General features: G+C 39.1%; 1 protein-coding gene across 5 annotated transcripts in view; it reads left to right on the top strand.

Moving 5' to 3' along the window:
• Positions 1–13,971, top strand: part of CDK14 (cyclin dependent kinase 14) — a 653,719-nt gene that overhangs the window by 507,803 nt on the left and 131,945 nt on the right. For all 5 annotated transcript variants that reach the window (XM_077119488.1, XM_077120922.1, XM_077121765.1 and 2 more), the window contains one exon: positions 9,825–9,888. In XM_077119488.1, coding sequence (XP_076975603.1) covers positions 9,825–9,888 — 64 coding nt within the window. The remainder of the gene's footprint in view (positions 1–9,824; positions 9,889–13,971) is intronic.

The following is a 13,971-nucleotide window of genomic DNA, read 5'->3' as shown; positions in this document are numbered from 1 at the left end:
ACTTTGCTTCCTCAAAGCTAGCAAGTGAGAGAGTCCCTAGCAAAGTGGAAGTAAATATCTTATGTAATTTGATCACATCCTGCCGTTTGGGCTGTAAATTCTGTCAGTTAGAAGCGAGTCGCTGGCCCTGCCCACTCTCAGGGGCATGAACTGGAGGAGGTGGAGGTAACAGGCACCTCACAACCGTCCACCACAATCTCCTTTCACTTCCATGGGGTGGGCTCACAGAATTTGTGCTTGGCTAAAATCCATGGGTCTTTTACATCTACTGCTGTTTTATAGATCCTGAGTGATTAATTGAACGTAGCTACTGGACTTTACATTTATTTCTACCAGGTTTCCCGTATCAAGTTCAATGAGTTGTTTATACCTGGCTAAATCTTTTTAAATCCTGACTCAGCCATCAAAATATTACTCAATCTTGGGCGGGCCATGGTGGCTCAACAGACAGAGTTCTCGCCTGCCATACTGGAGACCCGGGTTCAATTCCTGGTGCCTAACCATGCCAGAAAAAAAATCATTCAGCCTTTCTATTTTGTATGATCTGAAAATGTAAGATGATTCTTCCTGGGTTCCTTTAAGTCACCAAATTGCTGTAGGTGATGGTACCTGATATATATATTAGATGTGTTTGCTTGTGTGCATGTATGTCTGGGTTGGAAGGAAGAGAGAGAGAATGAACAAAAGCCTTGTTTCAAATTCTCAGATCCTTCTCCTGGAGTCTGGTCTTTAGGCTGTGACTCACTTAATAACATCCAAGCCACACGTCGGGTCTGCTCCACCCAGGAGCTAGTTAGTGCCATTCTCAAGGATGGGATCTTTCTAGTCATACAACCTGATGTTGAAGTGTAGCTCCACCATTTTCCTCCTGTGCATCCTTGAACCACTGTTTTCCCAGGGAATAAAATACTTTAAGGGGGCGGCAGTGTTCATGATTCGCAGTGGATGGAGGTGGCCTAAAGGTACATCAACTAAGAAATGGAAGGGAGAACTGTGTGTATACATACATCAGACTACTGAGCGGCTGCAAGAAGAAATGAAGTTGCGAGGCAGTCAGCTAGGTGAATGAACCTTAAGGACAAGTGTTTTGAATGAAATGTCAAAAACAAAAGACAAATATTATCATGCCTCACTCATATAGACTAGCTGTAATATAAAACCTCAGTGAACTGAAGTCGAGAACATGGGTTATCAGGTTGGGGCCTATTGTAAAGGCTCCTAGATTGTAAGCTCTTAAAGCAGTCATGTATATTCAGAAGTTGTAACTGTTACTACTAAATTCTGAGATACTGAGCTGTTTATATATAACCGGGTCATTCCCTGAAACTTCGGATATTTATGTGACTCATAAGACTCAGAGTTAGAGCTCCAAAGCTATGAAAATCAGCATGATCCCATACAGGAAGTGTTTAAAAAGTTGAAAAAAGGAATCAGACTTCAACTTGAGTAAAGAATAAAGCTGATCTGGATAGGTCTAAGGTAGATTAGAATACAAGGTAAAGGATGATATCTTCTATATTTTAAAACTTCAACTTTTTTGAGACCAAAGGGAGAGGTGTTTATTTGGTGCAAAATTTATATTTTGGGTAGCACATTATCTAATTTAACCTATATGGTCAGTTTAGTTGAACACCGTAAGTACTTGGATCTTGTTGGTTTATCCCGGTTAGTGTGATGCTCTGAAATACCCCAGAGTAATTTGGGCAGTGAATGAAGAAGTATTTGCACAGTCCCCTTGGGGGACTGTGTAGAAAGGAGGAAATATTCAGCTTCCCCATTTGGAAAATTCCTGGTATACTCTTGAGCAGTGGGGACAACCAAATCAACAGGCTGAGTCATCAATCTTGGGGTTCACCCCTAGGAAGCATTTTCCTGAGAAGAATAGGCTAAGCCTACTTATAATTATGCCTAAGAGTCACCCCAGAGAGCCTCTTTTGTTGCTCAGATGTGGCCTCTTTCCCTAAGCCAACTCGGCAGGTGAACTCACTGCCCTCCACCCCCCCCCCAACGTGGTACATGATTCCCAGGGTTGTAAATCTCCCTGGCAGTGTGTTATATATATATATATATATATATATATATATATATATATATATATATAACAGTGCTGCATATTAGAGAATATATCTACCAATAGTGTTTTCTCTAAAAGGGTAAGGCAAAAATATGACAATTGAGCCAGTGTTTTATACTGGAAATTAAAATAATCCCAAGCTATAATAACAATAACTGAGTTCAAGATCCCTATCTTTCTGAATCCAATTTCCTTAAAAATAAAATTTACCTGCCTTACCTACAGTACGCTGTTGTTTTAAAGATCCAATAGATGCTCTGGTTTATTAAGTAAAAACACTATAAAATTGTATTATAATTACTGTTATTATATTATCTAAAATATGCTTTAAAACTTAAACACATGCACACATTCAAAAATACTTTAAAGAAAGAGCCCAGGACAGTAAGTACACAATAATTGATGCTTATTTTTGTTGGTCTTTGGCTAAAGTCAGTACACACTGGAGCAGAGATTGCAACCTGGCTGCTCATCTCTGAATTCAGAACACAACATGTTTTATTTGACCCGTTCCATTTGGTTTTTGGCTTTCTAAATTCGGATTAGATAATTTCTCCTAGAAATTTGAATTAGAAGATTGATTCAAGGTAATTTCATATAGAAATCTGTATTAGAGTAAGGTAACTGCACATGAAATCCCAGCCTCATCTAGTTCCCATAGTAAACTGAAAGCTGTAGCAGCTCTGGGTTTGCATCCTGCATGGCAGTCACAGGCAAAAGCTGAGCAATCACTGCCATTTCTCGATGGATGGGTAACACACCAGGCACTCACTAGTAGACCATGAAGAGCTTAACCAGAGAAAGTTATGTTTGAACTAAGAGCTGAAAAACTAATTAGGAGCTAATTTGGTGGAGAGGGCACAGATGTCCAGGCTGCAGTAACTGCATGTGCAAAGGTCCTGTGGTAGAAGGGGAGAAATTCACATCACTGAAAGATCACCATGAACACAGAATGAGAGGAAAAGGAGGAGGTGGTAGTTTAGATAAGGGGAGAGAGATAAGGCAAACCCAAGCCAGAAGGTGGAAATTTAAGGGTTATGTATGCTCTGTGAGCTTTATCTCAAGAACAGTAAAGAGCCATTGACCCATTGAAGGATTTTATGCAGGGGTGGTACATAATCAGACTTGAGTTTGAAAAGATTGTTTGAGAATATGAAGACATGGATTGGAAGAAGGTAGGAATGGAGGCAAGTAGACTGGCCAGGAGGACACTGTCATAGCTCCTTAGGAGATGTAGCATGGGCATGGCAGAAGAGGGTAAGAAATAGATGGACGTGGGCATGGCAGAAGAGGGTAAGAAATAGATGGACTTAAGAACTATATGGAAATAAAAATCAGAAATTGGTAATGGAAATATATCAATGTGGTTGGAAGGTGGAGACAGATTTTTAAATAACAAACCTGAAGTTACTCCAGAATGTCTTAAGAAATCCATCTAGTCTTTATAGTCCTTCCCTCTGGTCGCCTGGTTCTAAGACAGTTGAAAGACATTCCCAGCCTCCTGCTCTTTACCATTAACCCCAAAAGTGGTTCCAACTGTCGACCCCTTCCTAGCATATCAGTATGGAAGCCAATCGAGCCAGAGGAGTAGACGCCAACACCTGCCCATTCAGGGGTCTACTTGATGGCCCCAATACTCCAGCCTCTCTTCTTCCTACTCTAAACCAATGGGTCCCCCAAATCAGGATTCTTCCTCCACTTCGGGGATATTTCCTGCAGTGTCATGGCAAAGATATTTTTAATGACTTAGTATTTTTCTTTCAATCAACTCGTTTCAAATAATTGTATTATGTTAATATCATCCCTAAAGGTAGAACACCTTTATGATTTGCCATAAATAGAAGATCAGTGTGAAAATACGTACAATGAACACAAGTCAGTAATATGCCTAGATCTTCTTGACCTCTTCAGTTTTGTGGAATGTTAGCAAGTGTTTGACAGATTTTAAAAACAACTAACAAGCTGTGATTTTTCTCCTTAATGTTCTCAGAAGGATTGAAAGAGAATTCAAAAGAAGTTAACTTCCCAGTTATGGGGGGAAATATTATCAAATGCCCTGTTCATGTCCTAAAGTAATCTCCCATGTGAGAGGATATTCCCACACACTTTGGGAGAAGCTGCTTTAGACCCAAAGTGCCAAAGCTGGAGTTAGAATCACCTGGGGAGCTTTGACAAAGAGCTGATTTAATTGTTCTGGCCTGAGACCTAGCCAGAGATCATTTTAAAGCAGTAATTCTCATCAGAAGCTAGTATCAGGCCCTGGGGACATTTTGGAAATCCTTTGGGGCTCTTGGTTTTCACACCGATTAGGGAGTCCTGTTAAGTCTAGCGGGTAATGGCCAGGAATGTGACACTGTCAACCCTGTGTGAGTGAGGACAGAGAGGCCCATCAGACACTCCTGTGAGTGAGCCACCTCACTGTGATTTTCCAAGCCTTAATATCTGTTTGACATATAAATACAATCAGACGCAAATGACACGATAAACACGGTACATATAAATACTGGTTTTACAAGTAAGCACGAAACATTTTGATCGATTTTGATAAAAGAAAATATTCTAGGCATCAACTAATGTATAAATCAAGGAAAAAGGATTATATATGTTTTTAAATTTTGCCAATAAAATAAGGAAGTCTTGTCACTAACAGCAGTGCTACTCCTGATATTAGAATCTCCGATACAACACAGCTGAATCTGTCATCTTTTGTAGCAGTGGCTTTCAAGATACTTTGACATATACATGCAAGCACCCGCCTACCTCATTTACCACTTAGCATCATCCTGTTTGAGTAGTTGCTTAATAAAATGCATGTTTTTTCTTGAAATACTTTTGTCTTCTTCATGCAGTGGTTATTTTCTTACAATTATGCATAGGAGGCTTGTATTATCTATGAGTTCTATATCTGGACAGTAAAAAGGGTGTTAAAATGTGTGTTATGAAAGGAGGCATCAGGCCCACAAGGAGTGAGGGCCTTGCTTTAGAAGCTCCCGGTGGGTCTCATGAGCATGGGGAAGAAAGAGCCTTTGTCTCAGCCTCTAGGCTTCTGGTCTCACCCCCTCCAAATCTGTGTCCATGTTTATTATGAAGCACACGTCTAATTTCAGCATTCCTCTTCTGATGTGTTGAATGGCTGCCCTATGGCACTAAAATCTAATGTCTTAGCTTATTATACAAGTTCTGTTGTCATAGCTACTACATCTTTCTCTGGCCTCCACTTCATCTCCTTCCACCCTGCCCAACCCATTCTCAAGACAACACTGTGTCACTTAGAGCTCACACACACACACACACGCACACACACACGCACCCTCTTTACCTTTGAATGTACTGTCTCTGGAAACTAGGAGTGTCCTTCTCCTATTCATCTGCTTGACAATCCCCTACTCATGTTTGAAGTCTGGTTTTGAGGTTACATTTTCTTTGAAGCTGTCTCTTGGCCTCTCTTCCTCGGCTCCCCCTGCAGACTCACCATCCCATCTGTGATTTGCATTCTAGTCTTTCCCTCCAGACTTCACAGCTCCAAGGCCCCCATGTTGTTAGTACTCAGTACATTTCTATTTTTACACAAATGGAAAACTATAATTAAATTAATATCTGCATAGGAAAGGTACATATGGTTCAAAATCTAAAAGGTGTAAAAGGATATCTAGAGCCTCCAATGCTCTGGAGCAGCTAGAATGAAAAATCTGAGATGATGATATGGTGGCCCATGACACACTCTGGGATCTGTCCTGTCTTCTTGTTGAAGAGTGCTTTGAAAACTGTTTCTTTTTTTTATTTGTATATATGTTATATTATATAATAAGAAAAGTTTAAACAAAGGAAATCTAGAGAAAAACGAGGCCCCTTTCACCTCTGTTCCCAGCCACCCAGAGGCACTTCTATTACTTGTTTATTTTAGGGCTGCCCCATGTCTTGTCAAGAAATCACCTAGATAGGTAGCACTGAACATTTATCGAGTGCCTATTTTGTGCCTGGGATATGCTCAGCACTAGGTGATCCAAAGATGAATGATACATGGTCTGCAGTCTGAGTTCCATGGTCCAGTGAGGAAACTGAGAAGTGATCTAACAATATCCCAGGCAATATCCCAGGGTTGTGAACTGTGGTAGATGTCTTCACGAGATTCCTTGGAGATCACTAAGAAGCAGCATGTAACTTAAGCCAGAGAATGCAGAAAGCCTTTTAAATGTTGGTGACCCTTGAGCTGAAGCTAGAAACAGAAGTAGGAGTTAGAAACAGAAATGAGTTAACCTGGTCTAACCAGGAACAGTGCCATTCAGGAAGAGCAAACCACTCTGTAAAGTCGTTTGGGCAGGAGCGCCATGCTAATTTGGAGAAGAGGCAGTATTTTGGCATGAGCCTTCCTTTTACCCTGTGTATTCTGCTGTCAGTCCCACCCCTTCTTTACTTAGAAAACCATTCCTCGGAGTTGCTTGCCTACTAAGTTATCCTCAGTCCCGCCGCCAGGCCTGCTCAGGCACAGCCTCATTTGGGTTCTGGCATTATTCTTCCCACACCTCCAAGAGACGCCTGTGAAGACGATTCATCACCGCCCCTGTTCGTCTCTCTCACCAGACTAGGAGTGCCTGACAGCAGAGCCTAAGTCTTCATTTCTGTCTTCCACAATGGACACAATAAATGTTCGCCAGATGAAGGGATGAACCGGAAAAGGAACAGGTTGATGTGCACACTACATGCAAAGGGTTAAGGTGAAACTGCTGAAATGAATGCATATAAGAATATTGTAGCATGTCATTGTAGGACTGAAAAGGGACCTCAGAAGATAAACCTGCTTGTTTAGAGATGTAGGGACCTGATTTCCGTTTAATTGTTAATGGTACATTAGATGCAGTTTTGTTTCTTCACTATTTTATTTGCAAAAGATTATTTTTTAATTTTGGAAGGGTACATTTTTTTCCTTCTCGCTTAAAACTGTCTTGGTAGTAGAATTTATTAGGTAATTGATAATAATAAAAATCTGACCTCTAGGGACACTACCTGTCCCTTTCCCTAGTAAGTACACAGGTAGCCTGTCATCTCTAACCATACATGTAACCCAAACTGCCTTTCCCATAAAAACTTTTACAGGAAGCAAAATTAATTTTTACTTCTTTTCCTATGCACACTTTCTGCCCACTTGGCATTGTCTGTGCAGTGATACAGGAGTTGTAGACAGAAGAATTTAAGGTCTGTAATATCAACAATCAACTAAAAAAAAAGTACATTCTCCTTCATGAAATTTTTATGCGATGGCCATAACATTTGATAAAATTCGACATGAAAACAGTGGATATGGATAAGAAGAATGCTTATGTAAAAGTTTTGCTAACACAAACATTTAAAAATCTGGTGCAGCCAGCCCAACTTCATACTTTTATTAGGAGAAAGAGAACAAGGTACAGGTTGTGACTGGAAACAGTCACAGGGTCTGTTTCATATGCGGTGGATTGCCTGTTCTAGTCATGAAATTTTCTCCCTTTAGCCGATAGAGTTTGGTACTGCTGAACTCCTTCATCCTGCAGGCAAAATTCAGTGTGAGAGCAAAGTGGGACTTTTCTCCAGGCAAGCTGTGTTTGCTGCCCACAAACTTGATAGGATCTCTCTCTCTCTCTTGCATTCATGATTGGAATTACTGAAAAGAGGAAAATGCTTTTGCAGAGACATCGTTATCACAATGGTTTATGTAACACAATGTCCTTGTCTCTTTTCCTGTTTACAGCTCTTCCAGCCCTCTCTCCTGTCTCCTTCCCCTACCCACCTAACTCTTCAATAATGAGACCTTGTTTGTGTAGATCTAGCTACTAATGTTAGTAATAATTAGCATTTGCAAAAATAATCAATTATCATTTAAAGGAAGAATTGTATAACCTGTCCTGTGACCCCATGTTCAATGTTTCTGTGACAAAGATGATACATGTATTTAACCCTGATTCACCCGAGTAGGAAGCAGTGAGTAGTGAGTAAAGTTGCATGGGATGTGTGCCACCCTTTGATATGATGTCCTTGTCCCTCCTAATAAACAAACTCATAAATAATCAGAGGTCTGTATTGTCTTGTGCCTGGCAGTAACTGCTAATCCTCATAGATAAAGTGAAAATGCTTCATTTTCTCCCATATCTGCTGTTTTGGTTTGCTAATGCTGATGAAATGCGATATATCAGAAATGGATTGGCTTTTACAACAAGGATTTATTAACTTACAGTTTACAGTTCTAAGGCCATGAAAAATGTCCAAAATAAGGCATCAAAAGGATACCTTCTGTAAGGAAAGGCTGCTGGCAGTCTCAGGCTCCTCTACCAGGTACTAGACTCATGGCGACATCTGAAGTCCTTCTCTCCCAAGTTTCATTGCTTTCAGCTTCTGGCCACAGTGGCTTCCTCTCTCAGCTCATCTGGGTGTTTTTCTGTTTTTTGTCTTTTATCCACTTATAAAGGACTCCAGTTAAGAGGATTAAGTCCCACCTCGAATGCGGTAGGCCACACCTAATCAAAAGGTCCCACTCACAACAGGTCTGCACCCTCAGAAATGGATTAAAATAACATGATCTTTTCTGGGATACATAACAGTTTCGAACCAACCATCTGCCATTCCTCTTTCTCCTGTGTCAGCTTCTAGCTTTATTTGTTACCCTTTCTAACCTGTTTGACTATCCATGCTTGTCCATCAGGGTTCGAGGTACAGCATCTGGCCCCGGTTCCCCTGAGCAGGGAGACACTGGGAAAAGTGAACAGGGCTAAATTCTCCCACACAATTTACACATCTGTGACCTGGCTAGTGTTCTGAGGATGCTTTGAATAATATCTAATATTAACATAATGCTTACTACATGCCAGGCAGTATTCTCAGCCCAAGTGAGGTAGGTGCTATTATCAGCGCTATTTTATAAATGAGGAAATTGAAAACAGCGAGGTTATTTTGTGTCCAAGGTCACATGGCTAGTAAGTAGGGAAACAAGGATTTACCCAAGGATTCTGTCTCCAAAGTCTGTGCTGCTAACGCTTAAACTCTACTATTCTCACTCAGTGACTTACCGTGACAGTTGAGTCTAAAGGAACTGAAAATCCAAATGGAGTGTGTCCAGTTATATGTGAGCTGGAGTTACGCTTTATTTCCTTAAGTGAGATTAAACATTGTGCTGATAGAAAAGTAGGCGGGGAGCAAAGATGGAAGTGTGGATAGAAAAAGGAAAAAAATGTAAGAGGAACATTTTGGCAAGAAGAAACTTTAAATCACATAATTAAGGATTTTAACTGTAATGAACAGAATAGCCAGTGGAGAATTTGAGCATTCAAAGCTGTCGATTCTGTTTCTTTGAAACATGTAGATGCTCAGGCTGGGGATTTGGAGGAAGAAATGGCAGAATTTTCGGAACTGTTACATGAGAACTGGCACTGAAATTAAGAATAAAAACTTATGAAACGATACTGAGGGACCCAAATGTACTTTATTCTGTTCCATGAAGATGACAGTTTATCACCTGAGTTCTAAGTTTACTTATTAAGCATGGAGTTAAGATACAGCAGATTTAACTTGTCCTCCATTCAGCTGCATTTGCTAAAACATGGAGATTCATCTTGGGTGGCTCTTTAGCTGGGTTTGTTTCTAGTGAAATAAAATCCCTGGCACATGATATGGGAAAAAATCCAGAGTTTCATAATATGCAGTGTAGTGTTTTCTACACTAGAGAATTTTGAGTGCTTTGGAAATAACAAGTCTGTTTCCACAATTTCCTGCTCTCCACTAGGTCCTTGGAACACCAAATGAGGACACATGGCCTGGAGTTCATTCTTTACCACATTTTAAACCAGGTATGTTTAATTAATTGCAAATGCTTAAGTGCTTCCTGTATCCAAGGGTGAATATATAAATGACTGCCCTCAAGCTATATATTACTTTGAAGAAATTCTGGTTACTTTTGCCATTGCATATTCTACCTGTCAGTGAAGTTGCCATTTTGTTTTCCCAGTTTATTTACCTGTAAAGATGTTAATGACATGCCCCATGGGAGAATTTCACCATATGTGCCTTATTTAATTTGACCAGCTAACCTTGAAGTAGCCATTCATTTCATCATTATTTAGACTGGCATACTCTCCCTTAAACACCAAATTTAAATTGGGGTGCTACAAACCATTTGTGTGACTTGTAATAATATTGGGGAAATTATTGTGAAAAAGGAAACCACACTTTTTCATTTATTTTTATAAAACTAGTAATATATGGTCAATTATACTGAGAATAATATAAAATATTCTGAATTTTTTATCCTACAGCATTCCATATTTTTTAATGTAAAATATTTAAACTCCTAAATGGAAAAATCAGAGATAAAATGCAGTTTTAAAAAAATACAGATTTCTGACCAGTAGGTGGCAGTCAAGGAACTTTTAGACTTAATTATACTTAACATAAGCGTCTCCAGCATGGTCTGTTTAATTTTAAGAAGGGTTGAAAAGTTTGAAATTGGAAATTTAATAAAATTGGTGCAATGAGTTATTGTAAAAGGATTCTCTTGCTTGTAATTTTTTTCCCTTCTTTTCTTAGTTACAAAACATGGATTATAAAACGCAGACCCACCATAAAATTGCTGAAAGGGACTTTATGGAAGATCTAATAATACAGTATTCTATAAGGGAAAAGGGCTATGAATAATTTCTATTAGGGAAACCAACTATATCCTTTTTCTTCTCTTTCTCTCTTTTGGAGGACTATCAGGAGTAAATTATCAATCCCAAAGAATGACTGAGTTGGGAATCTATTTTTATTCTTAATGTTTTATTTCTGAGAGTGTACAGTGTGCTGAGAATTCTTTTATCCTCCTCTGCTGCTCCAAAGACTCTTTGTATTTTGACTGGAAAATTCTAAATGACTTCTGTGTTCTAAAAGACTGGACATTTAACAATTTACGAAGGTTTTTGGTTTTTTAAACCACACAGGAGGCATCCTCCGACTGATCCACTTGTTCTTCATGGAATCTAAGTGAAGCACACAGCTCTTTTTAAATGTTCCAAATGTGGGCTATTCAAGGTTAGCTTCCCAGTGTTAGGATTTAAAATATTAAGTCCTACAGGGGAAAAACAGACGAGAATTTGAAAAGATCTTGAATTAAGTTAGATGCAGAAAGGAGCAATTAACAAAGTCCTTTGGCCTGCTGTGTTTCTGTACTAGAAAATATGAAGTAATTTATTTTAATGTAAATACAGTTTATCTTCAGCAGCCGCATGCAGAAGCATTTGTTAAATGTGTTCTGGAATGTGCCACTACACAATGAAAATTAAACTGATGTACTGTGAGCTTCAGGAGGGCAGGGATTGTCCCTAGTACTTATCTGATGGTTATTAAATGTTTGGTGACTTAAATTACTTTGAATGTCTACAACAGACATATGTAAATAAAGTTATGTATGTTTAAGTTCCTTTTGTTTAAAAACATTACACAGAAGGTGACAGGGCACCAGAACATATGTCAGTGGTATAAAGTGTGAGTGCTGATGAACAAAAAAAGGCATTCCAGATGTGGCTTGTGGCTTGTGGGTAAGGAGAGAAGAATAAGTGTTTCTGGAGTTAGCTTGGGAGGAGACAAGGGGAATCAAGACAGTGTAGCCCAGGCAAAGAAAGCAAATTTCTGAGTACTTTTCTGCAGCACTTAACCAGCCCATCCAGGAGAGTCCCGGTCTCTGACCTGTGTAAGGCCCTACATTCCAAAGGCAGAGCATACACATTCCCAGAACAGAAGCACAAATGCATCAGTGATAGGGGCCACCTTTCCCAGCCCCCCTTCCCCTCACTCTCCACCTCCTTATTCTACTCCAAATAATGCCTGAAGAAATCTGAGGGGAGGACAACAGTGTGTAATAGGAGGACGTATTTTAATTTTTAAAAAGATAATACCTTTCAAAGAAAAAAATCAAACAGTTGGAAGAAAGGATCATGGTGCGAAGCCTTCTACCCAACCCTGTCCCCTGTCTTCCCACTTCCTGAGCACCATGCCTCCTCCACAATCCCCTAATCTATTAGTTTATTAAGCTTATATTCCTAATGGGAATGTAAGAAGTTACAAATGTGCATTTTAATTTTCCCCATATTAAACACAATTCTGCATCTTGCTTTTTTCATGAATACATCTTGAAGGTCTATTCATGTCCCTTCATAGAGAAGGACAATGTGGCTTCCCTCTTCTCTTTTACAGCTGCATTGTATTCTACTGTATGGACTTAATTTATTCCCTTATTATGGATATTTAGGCTATTGCTGCCTTTTACTATTATAAATATTAATGCAATGAATAACCTTGTATATCTGATGTGTATATACATTACATTTATGCAAGTATATCTGAAGGATAAATTACCAAAAGTAAGGTTGCAGTTATAATAGTACAAGTATGTACAGTTATGATTTTGAATACTTCTGTCAAAGTCTTTCCAAAGGGGTGTGTACCAACTGGCTCTGTTACCCAACAAAACTTATGAGAGTGCCTCTTCTCCACAGCTCTTTCTTCAGTATGCTGCCAACCTTTTGTGTTTTGCAAAGCTGTTAGGTGACAAAAAGAATTGCAATGAGCCTTTAATTTGCATGTTCCTTTTTATGAATGAGGTTGAGCATGTTTTCGTGGTCAGGACTACTGCATTTCCTTTCCTGTCAACTCTTTATGTCTTTTGCCCTATTTATGGTTGCGTTGTGCATGATTTATCTTTCTGGGAGTTCTTTATATATTAGAGCTGTATCCCTTTGTCAGTGAAAAGTTTTGCTTCTCTGGGACTTTGAAATTTTCAAAATTATTCATTAAGCAATTCTGAAAATAATCTTCATTTTCCATATGACTTGACTTGCTTAACTGAATAAATTTTGCCTCAAGAGAATAGTGCTGTTATACATTTCTTGTAAAGAACAGCTCCCGTTAAAGCTATGTATACAAATACATTTATATGTTTCCATGCAAGAAAAACCAATTTGTATTTTCTCAAAATGATAATGGTTCTGATCAAGGTCATGAGTAAGGCTATAAAGCTAAATCCTTGGCTCCAACATACCCTAATCTTATCACCTAGTAGGTCTTTTTTTTTAATTAGCTTTATTTTATAGGTAATTTTTTTTGAAAAATAGGTTAAATTCATTTATTTCGTCAGTACTATTTATTGAGCACCTCTTGTATCTAAGGACTGGGGATATTGCAGTGAAAAACACATAAGATCCCTGGAGAGAAATATAATTAAAATATATAGTATTTTCATTGGTGTGAGTACTATGGAGAAAACCAGGACAAGAAACTGATTAGGGAAGTGCCAGGAAAGGTTACAATTTGCAGTTTTAAATGGGTGATCAGGAAAGGCCTCACTGAAAAAGTCACATCTGACCGAGGGAGACGAAAGGAGTGAGCCATTAGTATATCCGAGAAAGATCTTTCTAGACAGAGAGAATAGACAGTTCAAAGGCCCTGAGGTGGCAAGGAGAGATGGGGCGAAAATGAGGTTAGAAACAACAGGGGCTGGGGCAGGTTACATTGGGCCTTGACAGCCACTGTGAGTCCTTCAGCATTTCTCTGAGCAGGATAGGAAGTTTTGGAAGATTTTAGGGCATGGTCTGGGTTACATTTTGGTAAGACTACCCTGGCTGTTGTGCTGAGAATTGGGAGCCAGGGCAGGGGAAGGGAGACCAGTTAGGAGTCTATGAGAAGAATTTGAAAGAGTCTAGAGAAGAGTTGATGATGTATTCCATGAACAAAATAACCATACTTTTCCTAACTCCTATGTTTTAGCTTAGCACATGGTTTTCCCTTGGAAAGCATAGCAAACCTAGAGGAACATTTTAAAAACAATTTTTTAAATACTTAAAAAGCAATTATTTAAAAATTGAGTTTTTTTCTCTTGTGTTTTAGGCTGTATATATCCT

This window comes from Tamandua tetradactyla, chromosome 1, assembly GCF_023851605.1.
Source record: "Tamandua tetradactyla isolate mTamTet1 chromosome 1, mTamTet1.pri, whole genome shotgun sequence".
Classification (NCBI taxonomy): Eukaryota; Metazoa; Chordata; class Mammalia; order Pilosa; family Myrmecophagidae; genus Tamandua; species Tamandua tetradactyla.
This window is presented reverse-complemented; position numbering and strand designations above follow the sequence as displayed.